The following is a 12588-nucleotide window of genomic DNA, read 5'->3' as shown; positions in this document are numbered from 1 at the left end:
GCAGGGATGTTGTGTGAACACCGCGCTCGTTAGTTATGCATCGTGTGTTGTACATTAGACGGTGCACATTGTTGTTGTTGTTCTTCTTGTTGTTCTCGGGCAGCAGCTCATTAAGGGAACTGCTGAATCAGAACAGAACAGCTCGCTGTAGAACAGCTCGTGTGTGTGTGTGTGTGTGTGTGTTTGTGTGTGATCTCCATCTTTAACACACTCCCAGGTGATCAGTGGCTCCCGGTTTGCGTGAGATGGGAAAAGCATCCAGAATAATGCACTGGAAGTGCACCAGGGGAAAACAAATCACACACAGAGCAGAGTCACAGCAAGGTCTCGGGAGTTAAAACGGTACAGTAAAGTAACCGATAGAAATCTGAACGGAATTCCTCATTGAACTAGACGGATAAACGTTGTAAAAATCTTGTAATAAGAAATTACAAATAAAAATAGATTATTTACACTGGAAAAAAAGCAGCCCGAAGTGCTTTAACAGAGAAAGAACGAAACAAAACGTAGTCGAGATAAAATAGAAAAAAAAATACAACAAATAATTGCACGGATTAAAATAATAATAATCATCATCATCATCATCATCATAATAATAATAACAATAATAGTGGTCAGGAATGTTTTTAAGGAAGAAGTGATTTTCCAGGGAGGGGCCGAAACTTGGAGGATCAGCGTTGCGTTATTTTTCGCTCCTCTGCGTCGTGACGGAGGTGAGAACTCGTTTCTTTACCACTTTCAAGTAAAAATAGCTGCAGTCTGAGGTGTTGGCTTTTAAACTGACCTTGAGCTCGTGTGTGTGTGTGTGTGTGTGTGTGTGTGTGTGAGATCAGGGTTAGTGAGCAGGAGGAGTGGTGTAATTATCAAGCAGGAGCACTCGCATCATTCTCAGGTGCCAAGCCAGTGCTGCTGCTTCCTGCCAGATGCACACAGGTGCATCGTGGGACGGCAGCGTGCGTGGGCCGCCGAAAATAGATCCAGCGGGAGTTTGGCAGAGGGGACAGTAAAGTGTCAGCAAAACCTCTCTCTCTCTCTCACACACACACGCATGAGAGACCCATACGAGCGTCGGAGATAACAGGAAGGCACTGAGGGTTCAGATTAATGGTCTCAAGACGGATCTGAGTTTCTGCTGCAGATGCAAACTGCAGTAATTGTACAACTAGGACATGAAGCACGAACTTACGGACTTAAAAGCCCACAACAATTCATCTTTCTCCGGGATCGAGTATAGTGATGAAGCTGTTTTTGATTAAGAGGCAGTGGGAGTCAGTGCAAAACAAGAGCTGTGAAAGAAAGAGAGAAACCAACCCAAGTCTAAAACATTGAAATTTAAAACTGAAATTGTGAACATAGGGCTCGTTAAACCACGAGGGGTACAATTCGTTAATCCATCGCAGGGTACAATAACACACACACACACACCCTTCATACATTTTGGATATGCCGATCAGTCTACCATGCATGTCTTTGGACTGGGGGAGGAAACCGGAGTACCCGGAGAACATGTGAACTCCGCACACACAGGGCGCAGACGGGATTCGAGCCCCCAACCCATACATTTGAAGACTTGGTGTCGAAAACGCTTTAATTTCATTCTATACTACATTTTTGTTTGGGGTGTACAAACTTTTGCACCATGTAGCTGATGGAAAATGAATGTACGACTTTTCGTGCACTTCTAGGAAGTGTCTAGGGGAAGTCTGTAAGGATTTAAGTTAAGGGATGACAATCAGGCTGATCATGTGTGTGTGTGTGTGTGTGTGTGTGTGTGTGTGTGTGTGTGTGTGTGTGAGTGAATGTGTGTAGGTAGGTAGAGTAAATGAATGACAGAGCGTGCACATGTGTGTGAGTGTGTGTGTGTGTGGCAGGTCATATAAACCGATGTAGTGTTTAAGAGAGCTGGAACGGAGTGTGTGTTTTCTGGCCCCCGGTGACCCGGTTGTCACGGTGACTTTGAGAGGACACTGTTCCTGTCTGCACGCAAGCAGCGCCATCTGTTCGCCTGGCACCGTGCTGCACCAACAGGGGGCAGGAGGTGGTAGGCTTTTCATCAGCCAAACAAGAGGGAAGCCAGGGAGTATTTCTCTCTCTCTCTCTGTGTGTGTGTGTGTGTGTGTGTGTGTGTGTGTGTGTGTGTGTGGTACAGTAGGAAGGTTAAATGTGAAAAGTGTTCTCCCCTTTGAGTATAAACTAAAGCAAACCTTCTGTTATCAGTTAGTCTTGACCTCAAAGTTCAAGATCATCATCTCAAACACACACACACACACACACACACACACACACACACACACTTCATATACATTGTGATCACATCATGTGCAAAACACACGACACATGAAGGTTACGTGTCATGAATTGTACAAAGAATCACGTGAAAAACTCGATTATTTTGTACAACTTCACGTGAAGGCAACGTGACGTGAGTTCAACACGTGAGCTGCAAAACGTGAAAAAGTTCGCACATACTAACCACTGTTGATTGCTGTGTTAAATATTTCACTAAATGTGACATATTTAATATGTCACACGTGGCATATTATATATATATATCATATATATGACATATATAACCCCAGAGATATGGGTTGCCAGATCTGCACAAAACCCTTCAACGCAGAGGATTCTAGAACGTCATTATTAATTTGTACATTAAATATTTGTCATTAATAAACAGTATTAATGAGAATGAAACTGAAACGGAATATCTACCCTGTGCCCCACTTCACCTACTTATCCGTCCTGAATAGTGTCCGAGATACGAATGAGTGCGTCCCAAACAGTAGTACGTTCAAATGAGGATCCCAGAGGTACGCGGATGGTCTACTATATCCGGTAGATTTTCGACGTGTGGATCCGTGGACAATTTTTCAGCTAATATTACCCACAATTCCTTGCACGATGGAGGAGGAGTTCTGTGACGGTTTGCGTCCCAGAATTCAACGACACATTTAGAGAGGTGTGTCTGAAACGTGGAAGAATAAATCGAGGGAACGGTAAATGAAATGAAATCGTATAAATGATATAAGGAATAATGAATGACGAAAAGCTGAAATGCAACGAGGAGCGTGTTCACGGTGACGCTGGTGGGCGGAACTACGCAACAACGTTCTCTTCCGTTACGTGACGTGTTAGGACGTCCCAGTACTCGAGTACTCTTCTGCTACACACTCAAACATATGTATGTTTTCTTCACAAAAAGAGCGCATATTTTTATTGTGTAGTGTAAGTAGGCGACGAGGGACGCACTTTTTTCTTATTCAGATTTTTTTTGTGCAGAATGCAACTGAAAAAAAAAAGCCACAAACTGTTTAGTACATCAAGCCAACAGTCTTTATTAAAGAGTGTGTCTGTGTGTGTGCGTGTGTGTGTGTGTGTGTGTGTGTGTGGTGTTATACTGACTCACCGCGTCGCCCTCTTGGCCCGCAGTGCCGTTCAGAGGTGGAGAAACTTCCACCTCCACGCTGGAGCTATTCGGGAGGTTCTTATCTAAAATAAACACAACACCCCGTTAGAACACAGTCGGCTGCGGGAGGTGTGTGTGTGTGTGTGTGTGTGTGTGTGTGTGTGTGTGTGTGTGTAAAAATAAGTCTGAACACTGATAATACCGGTCAGACAGAACATCAAAGAAAGCGTGTGTGAATGGCGCCGTGCCATTTGAGTTGTGTTAAGATGCTAATATGGTAATGTGGCTGTTAGCATAATTGCTGTGTGGGACTAAGAGATGTGTGTGTTCACTTTGATCAGGATGAATGTGGATCACACGGAAGGGAAAAAAAAGCAGATTATGAAGAATAATTGACTACGTTTTGTTCTCAAACTCCGAATCGTGATACTAGGCTCATTTTAACGTGCCACTTAACGCTAACTTTAGCTAGTTTGTAGTTAACTAGCGAACTCCTGGCAGTAGAAAAAAGTGCATAAAAATAATACTTGAGCGAACGTATACGGTTATTTTTTGGTGGAATCTTACTCAGTTAAAGGACACGATCTCGAACAGCACTTACACTTGAGGAAAAGTTCAAAACTGTCCACGCTTAAATGTATATAAAAGTATCGAATGAATCATTTTAAGTTACAATATCTATAAAAAGTTCATTCAGTTTAACGTTAATGTTCGTTGGTTTAACATTCGCTTTTGTTGGTTAGAATCCGTACACGTTTTTAGCCATTAAAGTAACTTTAATGTATGAACAGCCAATGAGATCAATGAGATACAGTCCCCTCCGAAACTATTGGAACGGCGAGAGCAATTCATTTGTTTTTGCTGGAAACTGAATACATTTGGGTTTGAGATCAAAAGATGAATATACGGAGAGAGTTTAGAACTGCAGCGTTTACAGCGTATACTGGTGTTTATACGTAGACGTGTTAAACGACATAGAACACCCGATTTGTAGGCGGGCAAGAGAAAAAAAAATATGGAACATGTGATTGACAGGTGTTTCTTGTCGCCCAGGCGTGTCGTGTTAGATTGACTGTTTAAACACTAAATAGCTCTTAACTCTTGGTTTTAGCCTTCAGTTTCACCTGTGAAGACTGCATTAGTTGTTAAAAAGGGATAACCAACATGACGATCAGAGAGCTGCCTATGGGAGAAAATCAGATATCATGTCCATCTTTTGATCTCAAACCCAAATGGCTTTGGTGTATAGCACAAACAAATGAATTGTCGTTCCAATAGTCTTGGACGGGACTGTACAGATTAACTGATACGGATATCGTTTGTAGTTCTAAATGAGAAAAAGAAAAGGTTGAATGCAGAAAACTGGCTTTCTATGTTTAAGAAAGTAATACGTCAGTCGTAGCTAATATACACCATGTCGTCTCATTAATATTCAAACGCATTCAAGTACTACACTGTTATAGAAATTTTGACAGCGCTAATCTATGCTAATGCTGACCGCTAATATTAGAATCTAGCTAGTAAGCAGGGAATGCTACGCATTACCGTCTCTGTGTGGATGTAATGCAGGTGTTAATACACTGGTTTTATCATTCGTGGCAGAAATAATAATAATTAATGAATTGATTGGAGGTTTTTAATGCTAGTTGTGAAATCTAGCAGGCTAACTTACCAGCCACTCCGTTAGCATCTTCCACTTGGCATTTCTTTTTGGCAATTTTGTGAAGGATGGATGCCTTCTCACGGAACTTTCCTGAAAGATAAAGGAAGAGTGAGTGCTTTTTGGTATGAGGTTTGAATTATGGTGTTTTAGCTAATCATATCAGTAATGCTAATTTATGGTACATAATTCCTTACTACTCATGGCTGCAGGACGATCGATCATGTGTATTTAGATTACAAGTGCACGTAACGCTGGCATACACACTAGCACCCCCTAAAGGTTATAAGGTGTGTTTGCATTCGTGGAATAGCATGTGTCAGAGCGTTAGCACATTCGCATCTCTCTCTCTCTCTCTCACACACACACACACAAACACATACTATTGTGTTTCTCCATAACGCCCTGATTATCATCACTCCATGACCTTCCTGACAAAATCATTAACTCCAGTTGGCTCTCAGTCCATCAGGCTGTCTATGGCCATCAGCGGTGCCCCAGACCGGCTAATCTAACCCCTACAGATGTGCACATCTGCATCACATGACCTTTTGGGGGTCAGTGAGCTTGGGTGATAAAGTCCTCGGGCTAGAGACGCTCTAATTCATGCCAAACATCGTAAACTTTGCTTGGAATCCTGCAGCTTGGAGACTGTAGTGGGTGGGACCACGGGTGAACGCTGTCAATCACTGTGAAGCACTTGGACTGATAGACCAACAAAAACGGTCTAGAAATCTACGGAAGCATTTCTGAAGTGTTTTCAGCTTCCGAGTAAGTGTGTCTCTTAGAAAAGACGTCCTTCTAGTGTTTTAATCGTTACTAATATGATGACGTTTTCTTTAAAGATTTATTGAAAGTTTACGGAAGGAGTCTCCAGTGTCAGCTACGATTTCTCTGTAAAAAGCTGCGTTTGTTTGTCTTGGTGAGGTTGCTACTATAACGTAAGTGGCAACGCTTTACAAACTCCTGTACACCAGATATTATGCGTTTTCCCCCAAAAAACCTTCAAGTCCCTGTGAAGCGCCTTGAAACGCTCAGCGTTATTCGATGTATTGATGTCATTTCCACTGAAACAGGGAGTCAGCACGGGATATATCGAGTGTCTCCTGCGCCTTTTTAAATAGCCAATAGCGTTTAGCTTACCTCACAGGCCGGGCTAAGCCGTACTTGGCAGTTATTACCATGGAAACATGCCCGTCACAAAGCCGTGAGCTGGCACAAACACCTACCGTGCTTGCTGATACAGTAAGATTTCTCTCGCTCAACATCGGCAACTTCAGCAAGGTGATTTTGATAACGTCGGGGGCGGGACACTTCAGATTCTAGACAGCGTTTCATTGGACAGATAATCTGATGAGAATCCGAAGTGCAGAACGATGTCGTCAAAACCGCTGATCCGTATCGGTGGTCGAGAGAGACTGTACATTTTGAATGTGTATCTCTTCTATATATAGCATATCACCTAACCTTAAGGCTAACACGTTCATACTAAACTCCGATTTTGATTTCATGGGGATTAGTGTTCATTTTGTTAACAAGTAAGGTCACATGGTCTACAATTTGCGATGCTGTCACGACAAATTAGAAGTCTTTGCGAGTTTTGTAACGATTCGCAAATGACTCGGTCTGTACGGAAAGTTTAACCACGTTGGTCTCGCTTGTCCTCGATCGTGGTTTAAGGTTCACTCTTCGGTACCGGAACGGAACTCGAGACGGCATCAAATGAGAACCCGAGAACGCCGGAGCAAATAATAAGGCGTTATTGAAAAACACCCCTCTTTCCTCCGTGTGGAAAATTAGCAGGTGAAATGATGCTCTATTATGCAACATCAAAGAGTGTGAAGAGCGTGCGGCGATGGGGACGGAGCTAAAATTAGAAGCCGGCGTGCGTCGGCTCTTTCTCTCCGACATCAGAGGAACCGCACAAGCCGATTTGTCACCGTGCCGGCCGTGATGCGAGCCTAACCCGTCCTCAAAGAGACTAAAGCAATTCAGCTGTAACCAGACATCCCAGAAGTGCTATTATTGGTTTAGAGAGAGAGAGAGAGAGAGAGAGAGAGAGAGAGAGAGAGAGAGAGGGGGTCGTTATTACATTAGCTATATGTTGCTGCTAATCCATATCTCCTCCCAGAGTGACTCACACTCTTCCTCACATCAGCTTCATGATAAGCTTGTTTTGTGTGTGTGTGTGTGTGTGTGTGTGTGTGTGTGTGTGTGTGTGTGTGTGAGAGAGAGAGAGAGAGAGAGAGAGAGAGAGATTTATAGCTTCTAAATATGAACATGGCCGTGTTCTCAGGTTTTCAATTTACAGGAGCAGAAACACCAACAAAATGCCAAACGAATCCGACGAGGAAATGAAGGTGCGGGATGCTCGGGGGAGGAAGAAGACAAAAGAAATCGAAAAGGGGAGAAAAACAAGAAAATGAAATTGTCATACACGATTTGCACTTATGTTAGTGAAATCTCACCAAGAGAGGCCATCAAAGCAGGAGCGTGAAAACAACACACACACACACACACACACACACACACACACACACACACACACACACACACACACACACACACGGCATGCTGAGGGAAGAGGTGAGGAGGGGATGATGAGCATGGATGATGAATTGCACACGGAAATAAAGGATCTTACCTTCTTCGGTCATTGAGTGATAATATTTTAGCTTGCCATAAGTCCCCAGCTCTACAACATCACACACAGAGACAAGTGTAAGGCAACACGCACAAACACACACACACACACACACACACACACACACACACACACACACACACACAGGGGTGGAGGTGAGCATGACAGAGCAATGCGACGTACATGGTTCAGGAAAATCTCTCTCCTTAACCCAATCTCACTAACATAAGTGCAAAACAGTGAGTACAACAACACAAAGATGTTTAACAGAAGACCCATAGCACACACACACACACACACACACACACACACACACACACACACAATTTTGGAATGCCAGAATCATCCATAAGGAGCAACACTAAGAATAGAGAAGTGACGATGCTGACTGATCCGCACCGAAAACAAATGTATTTAAAGAAAGTTCATTATAAAAGACGAACCCGCGAGTCGATATCACCTCAAATCAAATCTGTCATTCGCATGTTAGCACTCGATGCTAGCTTTTAGTTGAGTCTTGTGCTAGCTCATGATTTAGCATGTTTACTGTAATGCTAGTTAGTGGTTTTGCTTCCTCACAGTAACGCTAGTTAGTGTTTTTTCCCCGTTTAGTATAATGCTAGTTCATGTTTTAGCATGTTAATGAAATAACTGTCCACTGTAATGTTAGTTAAGATTTGAGCCTGGCTACTATAATGCTAATTTGTATTTTATGTATTTAGTAATGCTAATTCGTCTTTAATTCTGTTTACTATGATGCTAGTTACTGCCTGCTTACTGTTTTTATATATTTAATATAATGCTAGTTCATGTTTTAGCATGTTAATGAAAGAATCTGTGCACTGTAATGTTAGTTTAGATTTGAGCCTTGCTACTATAATGCTAGTCACTGTTTTATGTGTTTAGTATAATGCTAATTCATGTTTAATCCTAATTACACTGATGCTAGTTACTGTTTTTGCTTGTTCACTGTAATGCTAGTTACTGTCTTTGCCTGCTTACTTGAATGCTAATTGCTGCTTTTATATGTTTATTATAATGCTAGTTCATGTTTGATCTTGTTTACTGTTATGCTAGTCCATGTTTTATCTGTTTAACATGATGCTAGTTCATGTTGTAGTATAATACTAGTTACTGTTTTCATTGTTTAATATAATACAATGAAAAATGCATTATAAAATGCATTATAAAACAAGATAAATTGTTTTTATCTTGTTAATATAATGCAAGTTTGATATATGATAATTCATATTTTAAACTGTTTAATATTACATTGTTTAATAGTGTTTTAACCTATTAAATAAATAACCTGCTAGATAGATGTTTACTATAATGCCAGTTAGTGTTGTTACAATTCTGTTGTTTTTGCTTTAAATTGAAGACATTTGGGTCTGAGATCAGACTGGGTATGAGATCAGACTTTCAGCTTTCATTTCCTCATATTTACGTCTACTGTAGATATGTTAAACAACTAAGAACATTGCACCTTTTGTTTGAACCCTTCCATTTTTGAAGTGATCAAAAATATTGGAACGATTAAGAGTTCTGAATGTCTACTCTTGGTTTGAGCCCTGGGTTGTTAAAAAGGATAAACCAACATGAAGACCAGAAAGCAGTCTATAGCAGAAAAGCCAGCCATTTTGAAGCTGAGAAAACGGGGAAAATCTATCGGAGGCACTGCACAAACATTGGGCATAGTCGAAAACAACCATTTGGAATGTCCTGAAAATGAATTGCACAGTTGATGACGGAAACATCGTCAGAGCTGTGAAGAAAAACCCAAAAACAACAGTCAGTGACATCACCAACAACCTCCACAGGGCAGGGGTGAAGGTCTCAAAATCCACTGTTGGAAGGAGACTTGGAGAGCAGAAATATAGAGGCCAAACCACAAGACGCAAACCACTCGTCAGCATTAAGAATCAGAAAGCCAGATTGGAATTCTCAAAGAAATACAGAGATGATCCACAAAGGTTCTGGAACCAAGATGAACCTCTACCAAAGTGATGGAAAGGCCAAACTGTGGAGAAAGAAAGGATCTGCTCATGATCCGAAACATACAAACTCGTCAGTAACACATGGTGGAGGTAGTGTCATGGCATGGGCTTGCATGGCTGCTTAGGGAACAGAACATGAACTTATGGCTGCTTTATTGATGATGGAGCTCATGATGGTTGCAGCAGAAAGAATTGAGAAGTTTACAGGAACATTTTGTCTGGCAATTTACAGAGAAATGCTGGTTCACGTTTTATCAGTTTACTATAATGCTAGTTAGTTTGTTTGTCTGTCCTGGTCTGAATAATGCTATTTCATGATTTAGTTTCATTTCTAAAATAATAATAATAATAATAATAATAATAATAATAATAATAATAATAGGGGTTTTTTTTTAAACCTGTTAAACATTTCACATTTTAGCTGGTGCATTGTTACGCTAGTTTAGATTTTAGCCTGTTTGTTTACTACAGTGTTAGGTAGCATTTTAGCCTTTATAATATACAGTATAACGTATATTCCTTATTATATAACATATTTTCCATGTGTTTGCTGTGATAGCTAGACCACAGAAAAATTATGTATTATATTATTAAATTTTAATTGAATGTTACATTGATGTTTCCATCATAGCCTTCCAAACAGCCTGCAATGTCACCTTCAGCTCAGAAACCCTAACCTTAGATGCTTTGTTCTTTATTTACTGGCAGAATTTTAGAGATCGAAATCCAAACTTAACATGTCACGACTGATCTGATCACAAAGCAAAAACACCGAGGCTAATGTTATTAGCTGTGTATAGATATGGCCATCTGCCCGACAGACTGGCTAAACTCCCAGGCAGCTCAAAGATCATAAATAACTCAGGCAGCGCCATGGCTCTTTCATAACAAAGAGTCTTCACGGCCATGCAATAGCATTATCAGACTAAAAGGCAGTGAGTTGAATTCATAATAATTCAGCAACGGGATAAGAGTCAACATAAATGTAAGGGAGATAAAGCTAGTGTCTCCTAGGCTTCATAGTAATACTGTCTGACTCCCAGGCAGCTTCGTAATGTAGTATGTTCATCCAGACACAATGCTAATTAGCAGTCTGGGAGCTAGTGTCTTTTCTGTAATGCCAAAATGTTGCACAAGATGGCTGACTTCTCCAATCTCCTTATTCCGATTTCTCTAACTTAATCGGAGCTATAGCTAACAGGCTTCTGATTCCTATCCATGCACATTAAAGTTAGGAACAGTTTTCTGTAGAATGAAATCTTAAAATCTTTCACACTGTTTATAGTAATGCTAGTTTATCTTTTAGGCTGTTTACTGTAATGCTAGTTTATCTTTTAGCCTTTTTACTGTAATGCTAGTTTATCTTTTAGACTGTTTATAGTAATGCTAGTTTATCTTTTAGCCTGTTTACTGTAATGTTAGTTTATCTTTTAGCCTTTTTACTGTAATGCTAGTTTATCTTTTAGCCTGTTTACTGTAATGCTAGTTTATCTTTTAGCCTGTTTACTGTAATGTTAGTTTATCTTTTAGCCTTTTTACTGTAATGCTAGTTTATCTTTTAGGCTGTTTACTGTAATGCTAGTTTATCTTTTAGGCTGTTTACTGTAATGCTAGTTTATCTTTTAGGCTGTTTATAGTAATGCTAGTTTATCTTTTAGCCTGTTAACTGTAATGCTAGTTTATCTTTTAGCCTTTTTACTGTAATGCTAGTTTATCTTTTAGACTGTTTATAGTAATGCTAGTTTATCTTTTAGCCTGTTTACTGTAATGCTAGTTTATCTTTTAGGCTGTTTATAGTAATGCTAGTTTATCTTTTAGACTGTTTATAGTAATGCTAGTTTATCTTTTAGCCTTTTTACTGTAATGCTAGTTTATCTTTTAGACTGTTTATAGTAATGCTAGTTTATCTTTTAGCCTGTTTACTGTAATGCTAGTTTATCTTTTAGGCTGTTTATAGTAATGCTAGTTTATCTTTTAGACTGTTTATAGTAATGCTAGTTTATCTTTTAGCCTTTTTACTGTAATGCTAGTTTATCTTTTAGACTGTTTACTGTAATGCTAGTTTATCTTTTAGCCTGTTTACTGTAATGTTAGTTTATCTTTTAGCCTTTTTACTGTAATGCTAGTTTATCTTTTAGGCTGTTTACTGTAATGCTAGTTTATCTTTTAGGCTGTTTACTGTAATGCTAGTTTATCTTTTAGGCTGTTTACTGTAATGCTAGTTTATCTTTTAGCCTGTTAACTGTAATGCTAGTTTATCTTTTAGCCTTTTTACTGTAATGCTAGTTTATCTTTTAGACTGTTTATAGTAATGCTAGTTTATCTTTTAGCCTGTTAACTGTAATGCTAGTTTATCTTTTAGCCTTTTTACTGTAATGCTAGTTTATCTTTTAGCCTGTTTACTGTAATGCTAGTTTATCTTTTAGCCTGTTTACTGTAATGCTAGTTTATCTTTTAGCCTGTTTACTGTAATGCTAGTTTATCTTTTAGCCTTTTTACTGTAATGCTAGCCTGTTTACTGTAATGCTAGTTTATCTTTTAGCCTGTTTACTGTAATGCTAGTTTATCTTTTAGCCTGTTTAGCTATAATACTAGATTCTGATTTAGCCTGTTCATTGGCTGGACTAAAAGATTGTGGTCTCCAGAGGTTGTAATTTACTCAGAATGACACATTAAACGGTTGTCTCGAGTTTTAAATGGCCTTTTTTTCTTTTCTTTTTTTTACAGAAAACAAACCACTTATCCTCGATGCTACTACAACGTAATAATTAGATACAGAGAGTATACAGAAACAGTTGGGTTTTTTTTTAAAGAAGAAAAATAACTGCAATACACAAAGCCAGATCTCCAAACCATAAAGAAAATTGAAAATTCGAATGAC

At 39.6% G+C, this 12588-nt stretch overlaps 1 protein-coding gene across 1 annotated transcript in view; it reads right to left on the bottom strand.

Moving 5' to 3' along the window:
• LOC108260976 (sodium/potassium/calcium exchanger 2) overlaps nucleotides 1-12588 on the bottom strand; it is a 53558-nt gene that overhangs the window by 9900 nt on the left and 31070 nt on the right. The window contains exons 5-6 of the mRNA XM_053677716.1: nucleotides 5079-5159; nucleotides 3407-3489 (exon numbers count right to left, since the gene is read on the bottom strand). Of these exons, the coding sequence (XP_053533691.1) occupies nucleotides 3407-3489; nucleotides 5079-5159 (164 nt within the window). The remainder of the gene's footprint in view (nucleotides 1-3406; nucleotides 3490-5078; nucleotides 5160-12588) is intronic.

The sequence above is a fragment of the Ictalurus punctatus genome, chromosome 29, assembly GCF_001660625.3.
Source record: "Ictalurus punctatus breed USDA103 chromosome 29, Coco_2.0, whole genome shotgun sequence".
Classification (NCBI taxonomy): Eukaryota; Metazoa; Chordata; class Actinopteri; order Siluriformes; family Ictaluridae; genus Ictalurus; species Ictalurus punctatus.
Note: the sequence above shows the minus strand (reverse complement) of the source record. Positions and strands in the feature narration are given on the sequence as shown.